Source organism: Opisthocomus hoazin, chromosome 19 (assembly GCF_030867145.1).
Source record: "Opisthocomus hoazin isolate bOpiHoa1 chromosome 19, bOpiHoa1.hap1, whole genome shotgun sequence".
In the NCBI taxonomy this organism is placed as follows: Eukaryota; Metazoa; Chordata; class Aves; order Opisthocomiformes; family Opisthocomidae; genus Opisthocomus; species Opisthocomus hoazin.
The window spans coordinates 9,554,560-9,579,908 of record NC_134432.1 but is presented as its reverse complement, the minus strand read 5'-3'; the positions used below and the strand labels follow the sequence as shown (position 1 = coordinate 9,579,908).

General features: G+C 55.8%; 1 protein-coding gene across 1 annotated transcript in view; it reads left to right on the top strand.

The window, feature by feature from the left end:
• ASTN2 (astrotactin 2) overlaps nt 1-25,349 on the top strand; it is a 360,893-nt gene that overhangs the window by 100,380 nt on the left and 235,164 nt on the right. Inside the window, exons 4-5 of the mRNA XM_075439778.1 lie at nt 10,492-10,641; nt 19,597-19,704. Coding sequence (XP_075295893.1) covers nt 10,492-10,641; nt 19,597-19,704 — 258 coding nt within the window. The remainder of the gene's footprint in view (nt 1-10,491; nt 10,642-19,596; nt 19,705-25,349) is intronic.

Sequence of the window (25,349 nt, the reverse complement as noted above, 5' to 3'; positions counted from 1 at the left end):
AGCTTCAGCTCTGCCCAACGCTGTCCTTCCATGGTGTTGGAATGGTGTTGGCATGGAGCAAAAACCTGCCACTGGCTGCTGAAGGCAGGCTGACCAAGAGAAGAGGACATGGGGTCTGGGATGAAGGAGAACAACCCCACAATGTTCCTGTTTCTGCTGGAAACATACAGATGCTGGCAAGCGCGCAGGCAGCCCGTGGGTTGCATGGCTCAGAGGTGAGGCTGCTGCGGATCCTGTCACCTGCACGAGAGTGATGGGTTCCTCCTGGTCCATGATGCCCAGCGCTTCTTCACCTTGGCTTTTAGCGGCATCGTGGCTTGGCCGGTGGGCGTGTGCGAGATGTTCTCCCCCTCGCTCCGTCCCGGGCTGGTGGGCTTTACTGGAAGGGCAGCAGGGAGACAGCTGCAGTGCCAGCTCTTCGCTCCGTTGGCATGTCCTCTTCGCATCGGTAGTGTTTTACTTGGCTACGGCGGCGAGACAGCTCATTTTGTCAGCTGGCTCCTAAGGAAGATGGATCGAGGCCGGGCACCTGCGCTGATATTAGGTCTGCAGGCACCTTCCAGCCCCATTTGTCATTAGGCAGTGACCTACCCGAAGGACTGGCGGGAGAGGAAACTTATTAACGAGGTGCTTCAAATCAATCCTTTCTGACGGCCCCGCAGAGTTACAGTGTTTGCTGTGACTTGCATACCAGGTCCTGTGGGGTCTGGCCGTGTTCGGCCTTGCTGCCTCGACCGGGTGGCGTGGAAGTGGTTTGCTTTTGATAGCCTGGGCTCTCCGGGCGTTCCCTCAGCTCCAGGTCTTCTCCTGAGCCAACAAATGGGCTCTCAGCTCCTTCTGTCCTGCCTGCACCCATATGGTTCTTGGTGGGGGAGAGGGTTGGTCCCTGCCGCTGCAGGGGGGATCCGTTGTGGTTGCTGTGCCGTGCGTGCACGGCCGAAGCTCCTTGGCCCCATTGCAATGAGGGATTTTGGTGTCTTGCTCTTCTCCAGCTTAACGTCACTCACTTGGTTTCCCTGGCACATGGCATGGAGTTGCTGGTACCGGGCAAGGGTATCACCTTGCTTGTTGGGTAGAGGAAATTTTATTTCTACCAAAAAATTTGTTCTGCATCACGCTGCCGAGCAGGGAGTCGGGTGATGGTTGAGACTGGAGAGGGGCCACCACGCGACGTTTCCTGGCTATTGCTGTTCCCTGCCCGTGCCCGTCCCCAGGAGTGCTGGGACTTGCTCACCCTCAGCTGCCTCTTGCTTTGCAAATGCCAAAGTGCTGCTGCCTCCAGGTTCATGGAGTTAGCTGGTTTAGATGGGTGTATGCTTCGCTGGGTAAGAAACTGGCTGAATGGCGGAGCCCAGAGAGTGGTGGTGAATGGAGTTAAATCCAGCTGGTTGGCCGGTCACGAGTGGTGTTGCCCAGGGCTCAGTTTTGGGTCCAGTCTTGTTTAATATCTTCGTCAGTGGTCTGAAAGAGGGGATTGAGTGCTCCCTCAGCAAGTTTGCAGATGACACCGAGTTGGGCAGAGTGTCGATCTACTTGAGGGTAGGAAAGGTTTGCAGAGGGATCTGGACAGACTGGATCGATGGGCCAAGGCCAAATGTATGAGGTTCAACAAGGCCAAGTGCCGGGTCCTCCACTTGGGTCACAACAACCCCATGAAACACTGCAGGCTTGGGGAGGTGTGGCTGGAGAGCTGCCCGGTGGAAAAGGACCTTAGGGTGTTGGTGAACATCGAGCCAGCAGTGTGCCCAGGTGACCAAGAAGGCCAGTGGCATCCTGGCTTGTATCAGGAATGGTGTGGCCAGCAGGAGCAGGGCAGGGATCGTGCCCCGTACTTGGCACTGATGAGGCTACACCTGGAGTCCTGTGTTCAGCTTTGGACCCCTCACTACAAGAAGGACATTGAGGGACTGGAGCGTGTCCAGAGAAGGGCAAAGAGGCTGGTGAGGGGTCTGGAGAACAAATCTGATGAGGAGCGGCTGAGGGAGCTGGAGTTGTTTAGTCTGGAGGAGGCTGAAGGGGGACCTTATCGCTCTCTACAACTATATGAAAGGAGGTTGTAGTGAGGTGGGTGTTGGTCTCCTCTCCCAGGTAACTAGCGATAGGACAAGAAGCAATGGCCTCAAGTTGCATCAGGGGAGGTTTAGATTGGATATGAGGAAAAATTTCTTGACTGCAAGAGTGGTCAGGCATTGGACCAGGCTGCTCAGGGAAGTGGTGGAGTCACCATCCCTGGAGGTGTTCAAAAAACGCATAAAGCTGGCACTTGGAGACATGGTTTATCAGGCATGGTGGCATTGGGTTGAATGGTTGGACTTGATGATCTTAGAGGTCTTTTTCAACCTTAATGATTCAGTGATCCTGTGGTTCATTCTCCAGTGGTGGTTCCTCAGCCAGGCGGGGATGGAACTTTCTCCTGCCCTTGGTGGGTCTCTGCCCTGGCTGGCTCCCGGGGCAGTTTTCTTCCTGGCTTTGTGGAGTCAGAGGAGATGTGTGGCTGGGGGAGGGATGTGGAGGTCAGCGCTGTGCTCTCGAGCTGCTGACTCTCCTCCACGCAACATTAGCCCTGGCTTCTTCGTGTGCCCATTAACACCAAATCAGGAAGCTTCCTCCAGAGTGTTCTTATTTAACTTTTCAATTATTTTATAACTTGAGGAGCATTAGCTGCTGCTGAGGGTCTGCCCATCTTCCACACTCCTCTTTGCGTGCTGCTTAAGCAAAAAAGTTATAATGTCTCCTAAAAAGGTAAGTTAAGGGTTTTATTAGAGTGGAGCGTCTCTGGTGGCCTGGACCTTCTCAGTGCTCGGGCAGATGGGGCAGCATCCCATGGCCAAAGGCTTTTCCTAGCAGAAGGAGAAATGGAGTAAAGAGATAAATGCCCAGTATAGATCAGGGGAGGGATGTGCCAAAAATGTCTTCACCCCATGGACGAGCTGGGAGTTTCCTAGTCAGAAACAGCTCCTGAGAAGGTCAAACCCAGCTGGTGGCAGCCCAAGGAGTGCAGAGACCCGTCTGCTTTTGAAAGATGCTCGCGCTGCAAAGGTGCGAGGCAGAGGCAGGGACCATTGGACCACGGCTCTTAAGCATTTGATCTTTCCCGATGTGTTTGTAATTATGTTGCATTATCTTAATTACCAACATGGGAAGTCAGGAGCATGGCGGGGGAAGGGAAAGGAGGAAGGTAGAAAGGCAGGAAAAGTGTGGGGTGACGAGTAATTTACAGCCTCCGTCGACGGGGCTGCGATTGTGGTTGGAGTTGGAAACAATGCTATTAATACAATGCTTATTCACTTCCTATAATAAAAAAATAGAAGTGCTTTGCAATTACCCAATTCCGAATGAAATTAACATTCCGTGGCATTTTCCAGTAAACGGTGAGTTTGCACACATGAGTGGAGGCAATTAGCTGGGAAGCGACTGAGCGCCGTGACTGGAGAGAGGATGAAGAAGGGTCAGGGCAGCCGGTGCTGGGAGGCTCTGCCGTGGGCTCCGGCTGCCCCTTCCCGGTGGGCTGGGTCTTCCCCCGGGTCCTGCTGGCTTGATGAGCAGCTCGCCCGGCTGCAGCGAGGACAGGATCTGCAGATACCATCTCCTGCTGTCTGTAGGTGGAGGGGAACGGCAAAGCTTTGAAATGAAGAGGAGAAGCAAAGAGCGGGTGCGTGGTCAGAGGGCGTGTGGGGTGCCCTGATGCTCCCCGGGGTCCCCGTCCCCATCACAGGACCCCAAGGCGTCGCAGGTCTCCATCTCCCTCCCACGCTGTGTGCCGGCCTCTCCCAGCAACCCCCCTTCCCTGTCATGCGCCCCAAGCTTTATTAAAAACCAATGGAGACTTTTTTTTTTCCAGATTTGTTAAACTACTGAAAACTTCTGATCCTATCAGGGCTTTTTTTTTCCCCTGCCTCATACCAGATAAGGACTGCACTGGCTCTGAGCCCGGAGCTGAGGGTGGCGGAGAACGGGGTAGGGAAGCAGTCATCTCATGAATATATGAAGGAGGAAAGTACATTTGTTCAGTTTCCTTCAAGGGAGACATCTCGAATAAAACTTTATCTCTTCTTCTGCTACCCTCCCCCTCAAATTTGCAATTAAAATCAAATTTTTGCGTATGAAAATCTATTTTTATAGCAAGAGATTTATTAATGTATATAATAATCTATTAATATATTAATAGCTATCTATTAATACCCAAGTTATAAAAAAGTTATACTCATTCTATTTTAAAACTCAACAAAAAGGTCTTGGAAAGAAAAGAAAAAAAAAGTCCAGATGGAATACAAGTCTGTTTTCAAAATGCTCCTGGGTTCCCATATCTCGCTCTGTTGATCTGAACCCCCTCTGTGTAAAAGAGCTTCTCGGAGAGAGATTGACCCTCCCTCGCGGCGCGTTGGCAGGCTGCGCTGGGGGCCACGCTGTGCCACGGACATCATTTCCCCTGGTGGGTTTGCCTAAGGATGGCTTGGAGATGTATGCATTGCAGGAGGTGCTTGGTCCCCTGATGTATGGGTATGTGTGGTTCTTCATGCTTTGTTTTGATGGTGTTTTTATATATAGATATTTCAAAATATATATATATATGTATATGTATCTCCTGAGTTGATTGTGTAGTGCAGCTGGTAGTCTCCTGGTGCTCCTGGACATGGTGTGCCTGCCCATGGCAGATGACATGGACAGGTGGAGAGCAGGGGACCGATGGAGACAGAGACCCTTGCTTGAGAGGTGGTAGAGATGTTTGGTGGCTGGAGAAAGAGATGGAGAGGTGAAGTTCTCGGTGTTTCTCATGTCTTTGCTGTATCCACCATGCTCCGTGGCAGGGCGTCGCTCCCCAGATGTGTTGTCATCCCAACATGTGTGAAGCGGTTGTACAAATCTCTCCCACCATCATCACATCGGCATCAGTGTAATTACCTAATTTTATGCTAGTAAAGCTCTCTGCTTTCCAGAGGTTAGTACCTTCAGGGTGGCACTGTTGAAAATCAGCCCACATCCCAGTTTCAGAACAAACACCACTGCTTATTTCATGCTTTGGAAAGCAACAAACACCCTTTATTTAGAGCTGGTGAGAAAACAGGATTTCCACCATGTGGAAAATTTCCAGTATTGTGAAATTTATGCTCATCCCAGCTAGGATCGGAAAGTCAATTTCTTGAAATACTTTGTAGAACAGAAATTTCCAAAATATCGATCCAGAAACATCAAAATGAGCTTATTTGAAACTCAGGGCTTTGATTTGGAGGAAACAATTACAGCATTATTGTAGTGCGTTACACATATCTGATGTTTACGTGGTGCGTTATGGACGTGCTGATGCGTTAGACCTTGCGAGCCAGCGTCAGTGGTTCCCAGGCGAGCACCCTCCCCTTGGCCTAGAAAAAGCGGATGATTTGGCAGCAGTCGGTGCGAGAGCAGGAGATGGGCATGGAGAAGAGCCGGTGTCTCTGACAAAGAGCCTCCGTCCTATGCGTAGCCACGGGTGCTGTCATGAATGCGTGCAGAGATCAGGAGGTGAGGATCCCACCAACCTTGACTTCTAATTGCACCCAAACTTTTCCATTTAATCCTCGACTGAGTTTGACGTGTTCTTGCAAAACGCTTTGATTCCACTGAAGCGGCGTGCTCAGTCGAGCAGCTCTTGAGCTGCACTGCGAGTTACTCCTCGCTCCACAACTCTGGGAGCGTTTTAGCCACTGGTTATGTTGAGGAATCGGTAACTTGCCCTCTGGCACTTGGAAATCAGAGAGAGACGTGAAAATCAGGTGCTTAAAAAACTGGGGTGTTTTTTATAGATATGTTTTACTTAATACCTTATGTGGGAAGCTCTAATAGAAGTTGCTGCTGACTTTCCAGTCTTCTCCCTGCAAATGTTGTGTGAGGAGGATGGAGATGATCGTGGCTCTAGGAACCAAAACTTTAAGCCAGACACCAAAGACTGGGAGACCTGGGGAAGCTGGCACCTTTGCAGACCTTAAGCTTCACCACTCTGTTTTAGTAAGCTGCCAAAACCAAGCTGTGGAGCCGTCCAGCTCTCTCAACCAGCCATCGACACCGCGAGGTGCTGAGCCAGTTTAGGAGAGGGGCTGCCGGTGTCCGGTGTGGCATCGAGTGGAGCTGCCAGCCACTGGGTAGATATAGGGTCTCTGTGAGCTGCAGGAGTGTTGGCTTAGGCTGAGGGCAGTTCTCTAGCATGTGGTATAGCAGCTCCACTGGAATCCTCCAAGGCCACGTCTGAAGACCCTAAAATATCTCAGTGAGGTTGAGAGCGCATTTCCGAGGGCTATGGGGTACTTCCATCACCACCAGCTCCATCCTGGCTGCCCAGCCTCTGGTAGCAGAAAGCAGGTTGGACGGTCAAAGGGGTTTCGCGGTTCCTTGTCCCTTGTGCTGGAGCCTCGGGGATGTCCTGGGATGGTGGAGGCACCATCCAAGGGCAATCAGTGGAGGTGGAGGCACGCAATCAGTGTGTCTCTCAAACACGGGTTGTGGGTACGGGTTGTGCTGATCCAAGCCTGGGACGGTGTTTTGGGGAATCCCTCCTGGCCACTGACGCTGGTGAGATACTAGTTTTTGGCATCTCCCCAGAGCAGCCCTCCATACCCAGCCTAAGTGTCTGGGAAAGGTGCGGCTCTCCTGGCTGTGCTGGGAGTCCCATGAGGGCTGGGACGAGTGCCGCTGCTTCCCATCTCTGTTGCAATGTATTTTTACCCAAACATCACTCATATTTTTCAGTTGATGACTTTCTTTTTTCTTTGTTGTAATTTTTAAGCCAAACAACATATTTTACCACTGCAATTTGTGCCAGCAAAAAGAAAGGAAGAAAGGAAGGCTGTTGGTGTGAATTGTTTTGTGGGAGATGTGCAAACGAATAGGGGAGCCGTAAGGAGAGCAAATCGCTCTCGAAATAGCGTATGGGGGTGGACAGGAGGGAGGTGTACGACGGGAACACGTAATGTGCTTTACGAAGGTACGGTGACCTTCAGCTGCGTCCTGAAATCGCTGCCCGAGATGGAAGCTGATTTTGCGGAGGCTGAAGAGCCTTGTGCTTCCTCCACTTCAGCTTGTTCCTGGGGTTGTTACGCTGCCGAAGGCCCTCGCTGCAGGAGGGGGTGAGATTGAGATCAAAGCGTTGTGCCAAACCTCGGGGTGGATCTCACCACCTCTGCCAGGCCAGAGAAACCCTCAACGTGGTGACGAAGACGTGAGCTCAGTAGCCCCGATGGATTTATCTCCTGGAAACCAGGGATGGGAGAGCAGGCGGTTTGGCAAGCTTCACTCGAGGAGGGGACGGTCCTATCGCCTCTAAATCTGCGTCGGGAGGGGCCAGTGCCGGGCGCTGGCGATGCGGCTGCAGCGTGCTGGGGAGCTGCCGGCTTTGCCCGCGTTTGCAGCCCCGGCGGGTCCTGCCGGGCAGAGCTGGGGTGTGTGAAGCGTCCCATCCCTTTCAGAACTCCCGAGACCTCCGCGGGAGACGGGAATGCCGAGCACGCGCGGCGCGGCGATGCCTGTGTGCGAGCTCGTGCTTGCCGTGCGGGTGTGAGGTGGTGCGATGCCCACGGAGGCATCGGTCGGGTGGTGGTCCTGGCTGTCCAGGCTGACGAGGCTGGCGATGGGGATCACCGGGTGGCATTTTGCGGTGCGTTGTGTCTCTTTTGTGGATGTGATGGACACCCCTGTGGTCAACAGGGTCCGGGCAACCCTGGCGAGTGCCGTGGCCCCTGATGTTGCGGTGCATGGGCAGCTTCTCCCTCCCTTTAGTCACAGCTGGCAGTGCACGAAGGGTCCTTCCTTCATCCTTGACCCCAGATGCTCATTCAGTTGAAGCCCAGCTACCTTTTGTTTGTCAGCGAAGGTTTTCTCCATGCTGGCCATGTCAAACTCTGCTTACTGACATCATGTCAACAAGGGGTTTTTTTATTTTCTTTATTTTTTTAGCTTTTTTTTCTTCCCCCATTGCTCGAAACCCCTGAGCTCAGGGGCATGGCGAGGCCCACGAAGTGCTGGCACACGTGAGCTGTGCAGAGCGGTGAGATGTACCAGCTTTTTGCTCCTGTCCCTGGAATAAGGGTTTGTAACGTCGCCGCGAACAGCCGGCGTGCGGGGCCCCTCTCCCCGTGGAGGTGATGCTCCCCCCCGCCCTCGGCGATGACTCCGGCGACGAGCGCGCGAGCAGATACCTCTGGATGGATGTCCGGAGCGTGGTGGCCAGATGGGGTTGGGTCACGGCGGCGCTGATTGCTCCCATCAGCCAAGCAGGGACCACGAGGGAGCTGCGACCTCGCCGCGTTTCGTCGCCAGCTGAAGGCATGGCCCCCTCCTCCTCCTCCCCTCGCGCGGCTCCTTCTGCCCTCCTTTCGGTAAATAAGCCTCAGCCGCGCGGTTCCCGAGCTCCCCGCTCCGCTTGCGCGCGTTACGTGTGGCGCAGCCCCGAGGTTCAGATCGCTCGCCATCTGTTCGCGGGGAGGCCCTGCTACGCTCGCTCCCGGGCGAGGGAGCTGCGGGGACGGGCTTTCCCCCGCAGACACGGCGGCGGGGTGCTGAGCCGCACCGGTGCTGCCGCAGCATCCTTCTCTGCGACAGGGGGTTGGGTGTGCGCTGTCAGGGCTGGGACTCGATGCTCTTTGGAGACCTTTCCCTGCTCTTGTATTATTTTTTTTTAATGTATTTCCCCCGTGAGGTTGCTTGCTGGGGTATCCGACACCGCAGGATCCGGCCGCGCCTGCCGTAAGTGCGGGGGGCTTTGGGGAGCTCTGCCTTTGATCTGCAGTGCCGGGGGTTGAAGAATTGCAAGATGAACCATAGCTGGTCCCTTAGGCCACCCTTTCTCCGGAGCTCTCCCGAAATGGTTCCCACCTTCGGTGCTTATCAGGCGGTAGGTTTGATCCTCATCTGTCCATCGCTCGGCACGGCAGCGCTGGGTGCTTGGATCCTCTCCCGAGCCCTCCCGATGTGCCCGCCGGCACAGCAGCCGCTCTGCTCTTCTCCAGTGCTCCCCGTCCCAGTGGCCCCGGCAGATTTCGGTACCTTCTCTGCAGCCTGTGGAGGTAGAAAAGCACCCTGGGGTGGTCTAAAGCCTCTTGCCTCTGGCGAAGCCGAGGACAGCGCTTTTGGGATCTGGGGAGAAGGAAGGGGGAGCTGCTCCGAGGGCTGGTGCGGCACTGCCTGCGGCACGGGGTGGTCGGGGCTCTCCCATCCCTGCAGCAGGGTGGCTGGCGGAGGAGCCTGCTGCAGGCATTAAAGTCAAATCCTTGTCTAGGATTAGAAATGCCTCGTCCTGCATGGCCAGCTTCTCGTTTCGCACTAAAATGGCCCCTGCACAACGCTGCGAAGGGAATTGGAGTCCATGGTCCGGAGCAGTTACGCGTCCCGAGCTCAGTGGGTGCCCGACAGGCTCCGCACAGATCTGCTGTGTCCCTGGACTCGAGAGATGGGCAGGGTGATGCATCAGGCTGTGACTGCTGGCAGGCTGGGGAGCTCCGAGGTGCTCACTTTTCCCCTGTCCGAGTGGGATGCAGGGTAGCTGTAGGGCTGGTGATCCCTGCCAGCCCCGTGCGGGCACGCTGCGGGCAGGGGGACCTCCAGGAGCTGGTCGGAGGGACTTCACGGCTCTCGAAGTGGGGACAGGATGGAGGTTATGTTCTGCTAATGAGTTCATTCAAGGAGCTGACAGAGGCCAAACTGTTTGTTAAGCCTGGGAGACCTCTGTGGCCTGCAGGAGGAGAAACCTTTTGATCCTGAATTTCATCTTCACGAGTGGTTTTGTGATTTCCAGTAACAGCCAATGGTGTGGGTGGGTGGCGAGTTTCGTAGGCAATTCTGGGTTTTTTTTTAGCATGACTGGATAATGGGGGGGGGGGGGGGGTGAGGGCAAGGAGGGGAGCTGTTTAAGTATCAGCAAGCTGTGGTGTGCCGTGGGGCGTTGCAGCAAGCTGTTCCCTGACAGACCCCGGGGATTCCTGCTGCAGCTCGCAGCATGCCCGGACCGGCAGTACATTGTTTGCCTGGCTCCCACCCCAGCCTTGCCCATCGCTCCGTAATCCCAGACTCGCCTGTCGGGGAGTACCCGACCCCCCAGAAGGCTGCCAAGCCTGGGGCTTGACTCCGAGCTCCCGGGGCAGGGTTAAACCCGACCCGAAGCCCGCTTGGTGCCCAGAGGGTTCCTGTGTGTTCTGAACCCTCCCGACTGGAACTGGGAGAAGGGCGCGATGCTTCCAAGTGCCCCGTGTGCGCATGGGGAAGAGGCGAGGAATAAGCTGAAATGCTGGAAAGCAGCATGAAAAATGCATTTTCTGTAAACTCACAGTTTTCTAACTTCTCTGGCTTTGGTAAGACTTGGAGAGTGCTGGATGGGTCCCCGTGGGTGGCTTTGGAGGGTCTTGCAGAGCTCCTGCTCCAGGTCGCAGCTCCAGCTCACACGGTCCTTGCTAGGAAGGGGTTGTACGGGCAGTGGGGACGTGGTGGCCCGGTCCTTTTTTAACCGCAGTCCCTTTGCCGGTGTTGCAGCTCCCGAGGTGACACAGGAGACGGTGGAGTCCCTGATGCAGAAGTTCAAGGAAAGCTTCCGCACCAACACGCCCATTGAGATCGGGCAGCTCCAGCCGGCGCTGCGCAGCACGTCCGTGGGGAGACGGAAACGCCGGAGCCGGCCCAGAGGTAGGCTGCCGCGGTCACCAGCTGCTCCTCGGTGCCCTGGGCTTGGCCACGGCCAGAGGAGTTTGGCTGGGGATGAAGGCAGGAGCTCCTCACCCTCGCTGCTGAGCAGGGGGACCCCGGAGCTCCTCCGTGATGGGGTGAAGAGGGGCAAACCCCGGGCAGCATCCTCTGGGTGGTCATGTGGAGATACTTGAGGGTGGTGTCACCTCGCGTTCTCCCCGGGGATTTACCCAGTTCTGCTGCAAGTCCAGGGTCCCCACCAGCTGCCCCCACTAACCGAGGTTTGGTGGGAGTGAAATACAATTTCTTGGCAAGTTTTTGTGTTGGAGGAAGGGGTGAAGCTCATTTTGACTGTATCTCACATCATTGGGACCTCTCCTCGTTGCCCTTGCCCAGTGCTTGGGGTTCTTCAGGCTGGTTTTTTAGGGGCCACACAGAGAGTGGGAGCAGCGTTTCATGGCTCAAAGGCTGCACCGTCCAAAAGCGTGCTGGAGGGATGCCGAGCTCTCTTTGTAGCCTTGATGGCCATGGGCAGCTACGCCGAAGCAACAGGAGGAGGCTGGCTGGAACAGCCCCGTGAGCAGGGTTGGTCCTTGCGTCGCCTCTCAGCAAGGCAAACCACCTCCTGTGGCTGTCGCTGCTTAGAGCGGTGATGGCCGTGGGTTAAGCGGTGAGTGCCGGGGCTCTGCAGAGGGTTGGGGTCCAGATTTCCAGCTGGGGAGGAGGAAAAGATGTCGGGGTCCCTCCAGGGATGATGGGCAGAGAGGTGCCTTGGCCGTGGTCTGCCTGCGCCCTGCGGGTCTCTGTGGCAGGGCCAGGAACCCGGGAAGGAAATACTTTTTCTTTCTGTTTACTGTTTGCTTTGGTTTTCATTTATTTATGAGTCTGAAATGGGATCTTTTATTCTGGATACATTTTCCTGCAATACAGGCCTGGAGAGGGCTTTCTTTATTATAGCTCTGCCCATAAATTATTCACTTAGTGTGAAGAAAATGTTCTGACTCTTTAACTGGTTTAAATTATTTGGTTTGTTTTCCAGTAGTTATTCAAATACGTATATCTGGATTTTAGCGTGCGTGTGGGGGGGTGCTTTGGGGTCCTCAGTGACTCTCTGGTGAAGTTTCCATGACTCCCTGCTCCAGCCCATTTGTTTTAATTTCACTTTTAAGCTGCTGGAAGGCAAGAGGTTTTTTGGTCATTAATGGAGAATGTCAGTTAATCCTCGCAGCCAAGCTTAGGAGGAGACACGATGCCTGGCTGGAGGCAGAGCCTCTGGCTGCATGGGAGCAGAGGGTGGCCCCAGGCCAGCCCAGCTTGTCCCCCGTCTCTGGGGACACGCACCCTCCACCTCCCACCTCCCCGGGCTGGAGCTCCCCTGCCTCCCTGCAAATCCCCGTCGGCACCGTGCCAGAGCACAGCAGGAGGGGACCTTCCCAACCCTCACCCCACCACCGCAGCCCTCGGATCCCACTGTCCGTTAGTGGCCATGGGAACAGTCAGCAGATCCCAGGACAGGAGAGCCCTTTGTCGCCCGCCGTTTCTGCCCAGACCGGTGTTTTCTCAGCATGAGGGTTGGAGACTGGCTTGTGCCCAACATCTGCTTGGGATGAGGAGCTGAATTTCCTCTCCGGCTGCCGTGCTTCGCTTGGCAACCCACTTGTGATGCTCGGCGAGGTCACCCACCATCCTCCCGTCCCTCTGTCTCTCCCTCCGTCCCATGGCCACCGGCACAGGCAGTCCTCAGCCACAAGTGATTGAAACTGGGCTGTCCAGCAGGTCTGCAGCAGCAGGCTCAGCCAGACCCGTGTCAGAGAAGAAAAATTGTCTCCCTTGGGACTCTTGCTCTGTTCCCGGTGCTCCTGATGGGGAAGGGACCCGCAGCACAGAATCACAGAATGTTCGGGGTTGGCAGGGCCCTCTGTGGGTCACCCAGCCCAACCCCCTGCCGAAGCAGGGTCACCCAGAGCAGGCTGCACAGGACCTTGTCCAGGCAGGTCTGGAATATCTCCAGAGAAGGAGACTCCACAACCTCCCTGGGCAGCCTGGGCCAGGGCTCCGTCACCCTCAGAGGGAAGAAGTTCTTCCTCATGTTCAGCTGGAACTTCCTCTGCTTCAGTTTGTGCCCATTGCATGCCCAGCTGCCTGCCCACGAGCCTTCCCTGCCATGCCTGTTGCTGATTTTTGCTCTCGGGCTGTCTCCTGGGGTGCCGGGCGTGCGTCTTGGGTATGTCGGGGTGCCTGCGCCAGCAGCCCTGCACCGGGCAGGCTCTCCAGTACCCGAGTCGTGGGGCTGGGGAACGGCTTCAGGGTCAGGATGCGTGTGAGGGGAGGTGATGGGGAGGAGCTGGGCACTGGCACCTTGAGCTGTGCTGGTCGTGAGCTGGTTGTGAGCTGGTTGTGATGCTCCCGAAGGTGCTGCAAGGTGGGTGGGGATGTCTCGCTGCGCCCCAGTGCTGCGGGGCTCAGCTCCAGTAGAAGCGAAGGGATGGCTGGAACGGAAGGGCCCAGGTTAGCTGGGAAGGGAAGGTGCTGCCCTGGCTGTTCCCTTGTCTGCACTGGGAGCAGGATGGGTCCCTGCGGTGTCCGTGGTTTCCTTAGGTCTCTGTTCCTCCCGGCAGCTCCTCCACAGATGGTTGTGTGGGCTCTCAGAGCCGGTGGGGACCTGTGTCTGGCCTTAGTTGCCCAAGGCATAACCGCAGGGGTTCAGGGGGAATGTGACTTCAGGCAAGTCCATCCACGGGAGCCCTCACCAGCAAGCCCTAGAAAAAGACTTCAGGGTCTCAGTCCTCAGAAATCAGCGAGCAGCCCCAAAAGGCAAGGCGCTTCCAGCATCTCCGGTGGCGATCTGACTGCGCACAGCCCCATCCCGTCCTCTTTTCCTTTGAACTGAAATTTCTTTTCACTTGTGAAGGCCGTGGCCGGGCGCTGCTGCAGAAGCCGTATCCGCGCCGTCCCCGGTGCCTCGCCCGTGCGGGAGGTTCGGTTTTTACAGCCCGCAGTGAATTGTCCCTCGGGCGGGCGAGCGGCTGGAGCGCTATCGAACACGGAGGTGAAATGATGATATCCCAACTCACGGTGTTTGCATTTTACATCCAATTGCAAACACAAACCCCTCGCATCATTAATCCTTTGCAATCTGTGGGTGGGTTTTTTTCCTCCCCCTAAATGAAATTGTCCGTTTGGGATGCATTTATTTCCTTCTAACAGCCGTGTGACAGTTCTGCTGATGGAGTTTGCATCCAACTTTGTTACTGGGTAGTGACAAGTCGGCCTGACGGATGCATGTGTGTAATTATTTTCTCGTGGTTCGATTTAATTAATGCTTAACCTCATCAGAGCCCTACAGCTGGAGCGCTCTCCCTGCAGGAACCACGCACAGCAAAGGGATTTCCTCCTTTACCGAAAGGCTCCGAAAGGGCTCCGAGCGCTGTTCCCGTGGAAGGATGGGATAAACCAAACCAGAAAACAAACAACCCGCTGCCCCAGCCCGGCAAAAACAAATCTGGGATAAGCCTTGCCTTGCCTCCCTTCCCCGCACTAAGTGCCTTTAAACTGCTGCCTATTGCTTGTCATTAAATCTGATTCTGCGCTAAGTGTTTCTTACAGCTCTGGGAAAGGTTGTACTTTGCCGAGAATATCGACTTTAAAAAAAACAACACCACAAACCGACAAACTACCAGCCTCTCCATTCACGGTACCATCTAACTTGATTTTGTCTAATGCCTTTTTCATACAAACTTTCTCCCCAAACGCTTTTATCGAGTGAAGCGTGTTTAGCGTTTATAAATAATAGAGGGAGAGCGAGGATGGTGAGAGCCGAGGTGCCGGCGGGGTGGGCTGGCGGGAGGATGGCTCCGCTGGGGGCTGGCAGCGCCGGAGGGGAGGATGCTGCGTCTGAGGGGGTCTGGATTCACTGGATCCCAAAACGCAGCCGGGCTGGTACCCGGAGCATCCCAACCCGGCTGCGTCGGAGCGGGGCGTAAACCAGGAGGCGATGCCCTGGGAGAGGCAGGGAGTGGGGATGCGGGTTTGGCCGGGGGCCCCCTGCGCGCCCGCCCCGGGACCGGGGGGAGCTGGGGTGCAGGGCTGGGGGGGATCTGGGGTGCAGGGGTGGGAGGGGGCCCTGAGGGAGCCCGGTTTGCACAGAGAGGGGGTCTGGTGCCCTCTCCTGGGGCAGGCCTTTAAAAGCACCCTGGCTTTGGGAATAAATGAGCGATTAATAGATCCTTCTGCCTGAGGCGGGTGCGGGGCTGCGCTGTTAGCGGGCTGCGGCTGCTGGTGTTTTAGAGGTCTCGGCTGTGCTGTGGGGCACCCAAAGCTACCCCGGGGCGGAGAGCCGCAGCTCGGCTGGGCCCGCCTGTGGTCCCTGCGTGTGCCAGGACCCCTCTGCCCCCACCTTGTCCCGTCCATCTGTCCCGCGGTGCCCACGGAGCATCGCGTTTTGCTGGCGGGGCTTTTTCGGGGTTCAGCCCGGAGCTTTCACCTCATCCAGGGCAAAACATCACGTCCAGCTCCTTGAGTGGGTCCTTGGTGACAATGAACCCCTTCACAGCCACGCAAAGGCTGCCATCAGGGATCGGTGCCAGCCCAGTTTTCCGTGGTGGAAGCCGTGGGGCCGTCACCTGGTTGTTGCACCCCCCACCCCCCTCCCCGGTGTGGATTTTTGGGCACAGGCAGAAGGAAAAGGGAAGATCAATGAGGAGGGAGAATTTTCATCGGCTGGAGCCGGTGTGTGTGCGTGCATACCCCTGCTGCAATGACAACCCAGAGCAGAGCGCTTCATTTTTTAAAGGGCTTTTTTTTTATGGTCATTTTTTTGCGTTGACTGGACACATTTCAAAAGAAAATGTTTACATATTTTTTCTCCTCCCTAGGATTGCATCTAATTTACTATTCTCTGCCTGCATTTGCTTTTTCAGTTGACTGGTGCGCTTTTAGGGGGGTAAATTAATTAAACTGAAAGTTTCCACTTAGCTAATTGTGTGGCTCTGCATCGCTGGGCCAGCCTGCAGTGCTGGGGAGCTGGGGAGGGGGACTCCTCCTCTGGTTTGTACTGGGAAGCCTGGGAGCAGAGGGGCTCGTTAAACACCCAGAGGAGTGCGATGCATGGGGCGAGCGAGGGTGGAGGTGGAGGGACCCGAACGCGGTCGAGCAGGGAGGTTGTGGGTCTTTAGGGCTGCGTGTTGGCAGGGTTTGGCCCTTTTTCTGGAGGGGAGGGGTACAGAAAATCCTTTTGTGGGGCTGTGACTGTGGGCTTGGGGGTGCACGGACACCCTGGGTGACACCACAGGGACAAATACGAGCTCCCACTTCTATTATAGCTTGGAGGATCAACCTGGCCTCAGACAGGAGCTATCCGGAGAGCTTATTTCTGCATTTTAACTCAGTTTTGATTTGTTTTGCATCCATTTTGCTGCCTTGAGAAGCTCTGTAACCTTCTGGCTTTGGGGAAGGGATTTAAAATGTCAGGTTTGTGGGGTTGTTTTTTCTTTTTAATGACAAAAACGGACCTTTAAAAAAATACACATGGGTTTTGGCTAACAAAAAATCTTCACGGATGACAGAGCCTCTAACTCTTGAATTTTATTTCCTTAGACCCCATTTAGCATTAACACTACCGTCTTTAATTATGCCATAACGAGAGGTGTTTGCCTTGGCACCCCGCCTTGCTCTCCGCTAAATTAAACGTAGGGCTCAAAACAAGCGCCCTGCCCTGGCGCGTGGCTGAGCTGCGGATCTATTTGAATGGATTAACGAGCTTGTAAATCTGCAAACAGGATTAGAAGTGAGAGCATCTTCCTTAAACTCCCCCTCCTCGCCCGTGTCCTCGCCTCCAGCCCCACCGCCTGGGACCAGTCGGTGGGGCTGGAGGCGAGGACGCGGGCGAGGAGGGGGAGCTTTGGTTTTTCTCAAATCTAAATAGCAGGAGAAAACCGGGTGTAAAGGGGGTGTAGGTCCTCGGGGGAGCCTCTGTGGAGACTTACCAGTGCATTACAGGTACCTACTGCTGCAAAGTCGCTGCTTCCTTGTCCTCTCTCTGTTAAGCATCTTATCTTCTTCTATGTTGTCACAGCAGTTAGGATCTTTTTTTCTGTTACTTGGTGGTTTTCTCCCTCTTTTTAAAGGGAAAGGAGTGCTGACCAGGTGGGGCTGCTCGGCTTGTGTTGGGTGCTCTCCTTGTTCATCCCCATCGGCAGCTGCACGTGGGTGCTCTTTGCTGTGAGCATCCTCGGCCCCACTGTGAGCATCACAGAATCACAGAATGGTGGGCGTTGGCAGGGACCTCTGTGGGTCATCTGGTCCAACCCCCCCGCCGAAGCAGGGTCACCCAGAGCAGGCTGCACAGGACCTTGTCCAGGCAGGGTTTGAATATCTCCAGAGAAGGAGACTCCACAGCCTCCCTGGGCAGCCTGGGCCAGGGCTCCGTCACCCTCAGAGGGAAGAAGTTCTTCCTCATGTTCAGCTGGAACTTCCTCTGCTTCTGTTTGTGCCCGTTGCCCCTTGTCCTGTCGCCGGGCACCGCTGAAAAGAGTCTGGCCCCGTCCTCCTGACACCCACCCTGCAGATATTTATGGGCATTTCTAAGGTCCCCTCTCAGCCTTCTCTTCTCCAGGCTGAACACCCCAGTTCCCTCAGCCTCTCCTCGTAGGAGAGATGCTCCAGTCCCCTCCTCATCCTCGTAGCCCTCCGCTGGACTCTCTCCAGTAGCTCCTCATCTTTCTTGAACTGGGGAGCCCAGAACTGGACACAGCACTCCACATGGGGCCCTCAGCCCCGTGCCCTGGCGAGCAGCCTGCCGTAGAGGCCGGCCGGTGGAACTGGCGCAGGAGGAATTGCCCCAAGTGTGAGCATCTCACAGGGATGCTTCGGCAAGATTTTGGGGCCAGTTGAATGTGAAATCAGATTCACAGCAGGAACGGTTGAGGAGCAGAGCTCCTGCATCCTATAGGCTGCCTCAGCAGGGCTCAGGGACCCCCCAAAACCACCACCAAGATGCGTTCCAGCATCCCTGACAGCGCAAGGGGGTAAAAGCGCATCCCTTGCAGCCGTTTCTCTGCCCCTTGCTCATGTTTCTAGGCTGACCTCTGCCACCACGTGTAGGGCCAGAGGAGACGTTTCCACTGCGGGCTGGGGACCTGCGCCGGGTCTCCCGCCTCCTGTATTTATACATCCTGCGCAGTGCTGGGTAATCAGAAAATGCAATATCGCTGTCACCAGCTCTCCGAAGACATCCAGCCTGAGTAATTTAACATGTCAGCACCATCCATCACGGAGACGCAGCCGGCAAACAAACGCGGAGCGGCCGGAGGGGGCTGGGACGGTGGCTGCTGGAGCGGCTGCCGCCTGCGCCGGGTGCCCGGTCACCTCGGTGGGGCGGGAGAGCAGAGCAAGCACCGGCGGTCACTGCCTCTGTCCACCCCAACCATCTGCCTGCACCAAAGGGACCAGGTCTGGCCCATGGGAAGGTGGCAGAGGGACGTGCCATGTCCTGCCTGCGCAGGCAGCCTCCAGGTCCCTCTCCAGGGTGGAGGAGATGGCCCTGCCGAGCTCCGGGGAGAAAGCCCTGCGGTAGCTGGTGTCTGTCTCCCAGCACCGGGCACTGCCGGCAGCAGAAGAGCCCAGGGCAGCCCCTGCTCGGCGGGAGAGGGGACGAGCAGCAAAGCCGCAGCCCTGGCCGCTCACCCAAGGGCCTGCCTTGGAAGTCCAGGTTAATTAAGATTTTCCTTGCTGATGTGCATAAGCCTTATTGGTGTTACCACTCTGCCGTGCCCTTTCAAACCCCCGTCCCTGGGTGCGGGTGTATCGCGACATCGGATGTTCATGGTGCTACGGGGTCGGAAGAGGGGCTGACGGCGGATTATGGTTTGGGGTGCGACTCTGTAACCCCCCCAGACCCCATGTACAAGCACTGAACGCTGCTGTGTGCAAGCACTGACCCCTTTCTGCTTTCAGGGGGAAAGGAGCTGGTGGAGCCTCTTCCTCCCCCCCACTGAGACCCCCCCGAGGGCACGGCACAGCCGGGCTGGGGCATGGACGGGGCAGGAGCTGCGTGCCGAGCTCCCAGTCCGGCTCTTGCCAGCCACTTCTCATCGCGGTGATTAAGGATTTCAGAGGGCAGAAGGCACCGCTCGTTTTCTGTTCTCCTGCCAAGAAGTGGGGAAATTGTGCTTCTGCCTAGAATAAAGGATTTTTTAAAAACAGTAAAATATTTTAATGGCAGTTTAAAGGGCCACTGTCAACCCCCAGAGGCCTCTTTGCTTTAGACTCTGCAAGGATTGAAGGACTTCTGCCAGTAAGAGTCTGTGTCGCTGCTGAAGCGTCCGTCACTCCTCGGTGGGGACTCCTCCAGCGTCCCGCACCGGCGCAGCGCTGGGAGGGAGAGGCCGGGCAAGCCAGGAGCCAGCCCTGCTCCGCGCCGTGGCTGTCGGTGCCGGGTGCTGCAGGGACGCGTGCTGCTGGCCGTCACGGGTGGGTGCAGGGGGAGGGAAGCCGGACTCTCGCCATACAGTGGGGTCCTGAGTGCCCCCCGGGTTCTGTACCTGTTCTGTACCACTTGTCTCTGCTGGGTTCGCTTTGAAGCAAGCATCTGAAATTCACTGTACTTCACCATGTAGGTGTCCTTGGGAGAGCAGCTTCTATATTCAGAGTTTTTCTTTGTAAGTACATTGCAATATAGTTGTAAAATACATTCCGGGGGGGGCAGAAAGCATCTTCTTACATTCACATTGTATTTGGCACCATGAGATCTTGATTCTTGATGAGGGCAATGAGGAACCAGTGAAACTGTGAGTGGTGAAAGTCCCCAGTCACTTCTGGTGACCCCAAGCCGAGCACCTGGGCCGGGAGCAGGGGATGCCGGCCAGGTCTGGCAGCTCTGCTGAGGAGCTCCCAGCTCTCCCCACTGCCGTGTGTCACAGCTGACGGTGCTGATTTTTTCCTCTCTGTTGCTCGCAGGTGGGATCGGGTTTGGACGTGCCAAGGGAAACTCTGGCTCGGAAGCAGACGATGAAACCCAGCTGACCTTCTACACCGAGCAGTATCGGAGCCGGAGACGAAGCAAAGGTACAAAATGGCGTAGGCACCGGGGATGCACAGTGGGTGTGAGATAAAAAGTGGTTGAGCGCTGTGACTGTTTCCATGGGTGATGCTGTTTGATGCCGCAGGAGTCTAGGGAAGGACGGCGGTACCAGTCTGTCGCGGTAAGGGCATCCCAAGATGCGCTGTTTGCGTGATGCAGCACCAAGCGGAAGCCAGAAATAGAATTTCCTGGTGACGTTGCTGAGGTTCTGGCTTTTTTTGGTGGTTTCTAGGATCTGTTACATTCCGCGTGCCCTGACACTTTCCTAAAGCTGTGCTGGCACGTGGTGACAGTGTTGGTCATTGTCCTGGCGCCGGTGCAGCTGTCGGGCATGGTCACCTGGGCAATTCCTTGCTCCAGACTCCCATTTTCTGCCCTTTATTTCCCATGCCAAGCATCTGTCGGGTGGAAATTTCCCAGCCTTCCTCTCGGCACAAAGGCAATTAAAAGGAATAAATTCAAAATGGGGGCTGGGGCAGGGATTTGTAGACCGGAGTCCCTTCAGGCTTTTTTGTCAGTTAGAGAAACTGAAATGTCTGAAATATCATCTGCAGTTTGACATTAGTGTCCGTGTTTCCTCCGGTCACGTCACGCTGGATCGTTTTTGTTCAGGACCCTCGGACCAAGCCCTTTGGCAGAGGAGAGGGCGAGCCTTGCTGCTGCTGCTGCTGCATTTGAAAAATCACTGTCAGGAAATAACTACGTTGGGAAGCAATTTAAAAATTGCACAGTGGGTCTGCTCCCTCCATTTGTTTTCTGTATTAAGCCGGGCATCGGCAGAGCGCAGCACGCCAGATAGATGCCTGCGCCCGCCGCGGCAAGCACGGCCCCGTTTGTTGCGATGATTAGGCATTCGGATAAATGCTCGCAATGTGTTTATTTGAATGTGAAATTACCTCAGCATCTCTGATCAGCTTGATGAGTGCACATGGGAATAAGCACACGCGTGCACAGGGGTGCGTTGCGTCTGTTCCTGCTCAAAGGCAGGGCAGTCAGGGGTTTTTTATTTTTCTTTTCCGTGTGTTTTAGAACCACAAGAAAGTCTCACAGAGTTTCAAATGAGCTTTTGATGAAAGGCAGGGGGAGAATTCGTGAGCTGAAGTTACCTGTTGCAGTACAAACGTAGCTGCGTCAGGGGGAGGATGATGTGCGAGAGAAGGAGGAAATTGGTTGTGCTGCAAACGGGGACAGAAGAAATGGGCCCGAAAAGTCGCGGGTGCAGGGGGGAAATTTCCCAAGTGCTGAAGTGGTTTTTTTCAAGGAGTTATTCTGAAATAGTGGGCTGGGTGTGAAAGTCCTTGGGTGCTTTAGAAAAGTCACTGGAGTTTGGGTTTTTTGTCAGCTGCCACAAAGGAAGGAAGGGATGGTGTGGAAGCCTGTGTTCGAATGAAAAGCAGCCAAATCTTTGCTGCCCCGCTGCCTGGGCGCCATTCCCCGTGAGGTCGGGTGCTCTGTCAGTCGCTCGAAACGTGCGCGTGCTGGATGCCGGCTACAAAGACACGCCTGTTGACATACACGTTGGCTCTGGGTTGTTTGCTTAAGCTTCCTTGTAGGGCATATGTAGAGGAGTAGATAAATGGGAAGAATTCCTTTCTCTCCCTTTGAGTAAGCTGTCGTTCACCTGGGCAGCTTTGATGGCTGGGTACGAGGGGAGCCGAGGAGGAAGAGCTGCCTGGCGCGGTGGCACAGAGCTGGCTCTCAGATCTACGCTAGCGTTGGAGCGACGCTGCGAGGACCTGATTTGTTCGTGTTCGGTGGCGGCTAACCGAGGGAATTGTCTTGCGTAAAGTCCTCACTGTATTTCCCCTCCTGTCTAGCTAAATTTTGCCATCGCTGCGTCCTTGAAAGGACTTTTCCATTATCCTTTCATTGACTCTTCTCTCCCTTGTGCAAGGAAAGCAATAGCTTAGTGGGAAGTCACAGTACCAAACTCATAATTACAAGTTCAGCAAAGATCCATAATTGGACGAGATCATAACTCTAATAGAGAAGGACGAGTCGTCAGATACGGTTAATTCTTACAATGATGTTCCCGTATCGATTTCGCCGTGGTTGCGTGTCACTGCAGGTGCCATGAGGTGGTTACCCGGTCCAAGGAGAGAGGTTCCTCAGGGTTTCTCTCCTCAGGTTAGGTTTTGCGGGATTGAGCCTAATGACTGGTACTGTCCAGGCATTGATCCCAGCCGATGTGATGGGAAGTTTTCACTTAGGTGACGTGTGGGTTCGGTGTTACTTTGAGCTTTGTTGGATTCAGCTGGTTGAGTGGTCGTGGGCTTGGCTTCTGCCCTGTAGGAGAAAGACTGCAGGTTTCGTAGTGCCTCAGCAAGGTAAGTATGAGGGGCACTCCCACAGGTAAATACCGAGCGAGGGGGAGCTTGTTCGGGTAGCTCGGGAGCAGCAGACCCGTTGATATCTGGTTTTCAGTCCTGGAGTACACGGAGAAGAAAATCTGATCAGTGTGGGCACGGAGACAGGGATGGCCGAGGCATTGCCTGCTGTGGTCCTAGCACGCCGCACCTTGCATCTTCCCAGCTGCTAGGTCTGTGGGATCCCCTTACGCTTATGTTCCTTGGAGGCCTTTGGAAAGCCTCCAGAGAAGTTAGAGGTGGGGAGAGCGTAAGAAGTGATGCAGAGGAGACTTCCCTGTGGAGCCCTGGTCCCTTCTCTTCACCATGCCCGGTGCCTGTGCCTATGCCAGCTCTCTACCCTCTGCTTCGTGTCTCTGGATCCATGTGCCAGCAGGGCTGGTGTGTGCTCCCGAGGGAGCTGGGATTTGGGCTCAGTGTCCTGCTTTTCCAAGTGAAACAAGTCCTGAGAGCCCTGTCAGCCCACGCAGAGCTCAGAGGCTGGAGGGATGCTCAGCTGGGGCTGGGGATGGCTGGTTTGCTCCTTCCTGTGGACACTCGGTACTGGCTCCACGAGACTTTCCGGAAATGAGATTTTCTTGCAACCTGTTTGCAGTAAGTTTGTGCACTCCAGGGCTCCGCTTGCTCCCTGGGAGAATCGGGAAGCGTGGGAGCCTCCTCGCGTGCCGGCTGCAGTGTGCGGATGGCTCTGGTCTCCGGGGCTGACGCCGGGGCAGTCAGAGCACCTTTCACCAGCGCTGAAGTCTCTGTGAGAGAGAATCGGCCAGTGCTGTGGAGATGCTGACCCCCCGCCCCAGCTGCCCGTCACGGGCGATACGACGCTTGGAGACTTACTCAGTTCCTCTCTTCTCCTGAGCAGGGTGGGATGTGTTCAGTCGGGTCCCCCTCCAAGTTCGAGAGGAAAATGTTAGTAGCAAAAAACCCCCCAAACCAGGGAGGCAGAGCCCCATGCACAAACCTGGCTTGCACGGTGCATCGCTCCTGCTCCATCCCCCTTGCTCCGGGGTGGTGCTTGCCTCCTGCCCAGCAAAATGTACTGAGCTCCAGGTCTGACTTCGCAGCCCTGGGGTAGGGGAAACTGAGGCAGGGAAAGCGACAGCGTCGTATGGAGAGCCTGCGAGGGCTGAGCGTCCCCACCCTGTTTGTCTTGGAGACGTGGAGAGCCTCTGGTCCCTTCTGCACCCCCCTGGGACTGGCTGAGGGCTCTGTGTCTGAGCCCTGGGACCGGCCAGGGGTCCCCAAGGCTGCTGGCAAGCCCCTGGGACTGGGGCTGATCTCACTCCCCCCATCAGGCAGAAAGGTCAGGTACAGAGAGTTGCTGGGAACCCAGGTACGAAGCGGAGCGCTGGGTGGAAGCGGAAAGCGACGCAGTTGATACCGCGATGGCTGAGATGTGCTGGAGGGTGCCCAGCACAGTGACCCAGCCGGGAGCTCTCATGGACTGTCCTCAGCTGGCTGCTGCTCTTCAAGCCGGCTCTGGCATCTGCATCAGCCTGAGCTGGACCACCCCAAGCCCAGTCCTCCATGCTTGGGTCCAGGTTTGCTTCACCCCTCTTGGCATCACCTCTATTGCAGCGTGGTGGATGAGGAGGGGGGAAATATCCCACCCTGTTTCCGTGTGTAGCTTTCGTTCAGGTGGTACCTTCGCGTCCCAGCAATGTGCAGCCATCCCAGGAGAGCTCCCCAGCACCCCAGGGAAGGGAGGACGTGGTTTTGGGATGCTCCTTGGCTGAGGTCTCCATGAACAAGGCACCCGGCTGTTTCCATAGCACACGGTGATGGGTTAGACAAATTAGCAGAGTCCAATTACGTACCTTGGATTGGTGTCAGCGGCGCGTGTGTGCGCGCACGTGTGTGTGTGCCTCGCTGGCTGGCGAAGTCTTCTGAGGGCTGTTAGAGAAACGAGAAGCTGAGCTTTGATCTGCCTCTGTATTTGGTGTTTAAAACAAGGCCTTTTATAAGGGAGTATTAGGTATTCGGAGTCTGTTGCATATGAGGAAGCTTCGCTTTGATCCTCTCCCGTCTCCGGAGGCAGCAGACGCTGATTATTTCATGGGGAACTAAACGAAATGCAGAATGAGATCTGGGTCCCGTTCTCTGTGCTCTGCCGGTCCCCCGGTCTCAGCCGTGGTCCCCGGGGAATCGCCGCCCCGGGTTCGGCTCGCAGTGTCGGCAGCCTTCAAACCGGGCGAGACGCCGTTGGGAATCGAACGGGAGACAGAAGGCGATACAGCACCCGTGTTGCTGTGGGCTGCTTGCGGGAGCGAGAGGGAGCAGAGGGTCTGTCCGTGCCCCGTGCCGCCTGGCTGTGCCGCAGCAGCTCTGCCGTGGGTGCTGTTTTTCCAGCGAGCAGCCAAACGCGATGCTCCTGCGCGATGGCTTGTTTTTCTGCTCGCAGATCAAGCGGGCACTGCATCAGCGCAGAAAACCCAGCCAGGGCCCCTCTCCAGCCCTGTCAGGCTCCGTCTGCGCGGGGAGGCTGGGCTGGGCTGCTCCAGCAGCCTCTTTGCTCCCGTGCATCCCGGGTGGCTCCTGCCAGTGCCGGGGTGCTGAGCCGCGGCGGGAGGCGTGCGCTGGGGAGCAGAGGGACCCGCAGTTAAAGCGGTGCTGGGGCCGCGGCAGCCGCAGGCTCTTTAACTTCCCCGGACTGCGCTAGAGATAACAGCTTTTACATCTGTTCCTGGAGGCGGCGTGGGGCTTCCTATTTATTTATTTATTTTTTGATTGTATCTGATACAGCCTCAGCGAGTAATTGAGTGTTTGAGAGTGAAAAATTATCTCTCCGGCTTGGCCCTTATCTTGACAGCAAAGCAGCACTTTTAATTTAATTTTGTTCAGAGCATGTGGGTAACAAATTTCACTAATCGCTCTGCTGTCGCCCTCCGCATGGTAACGAGCCTCTTGTTTCCCAGGAAGCGGAACACAAACTCGGCGCTGGATGCGGGCGGGAGGAGGGCGAGGGTTTAGTGCCGGCTGGAAGATGAAGACGTGTTTCGGCACCGATGCTCGGCACGGCCGTGACGCGCTGGATTTGTCTCCTGGCGGGAGCGGGGGGGGACTGGGAGGAGACGGAGGGTGAGAGACATCGCGCCGGGCTGTCCTTGCGCAGTGCTTGGCTACGAGGGAAACTGAGGCACGGAGGGGATGTGCCCCAATCCCTGGGGAGCTGTTGCAGAGAAGAGATTTTTAGTCCCACCTGGCTGGGCCAGTTTGCATCTATTCCAAAAATAACGGAGGGAGGGGAAAGATGGTTTGGCTGTTGG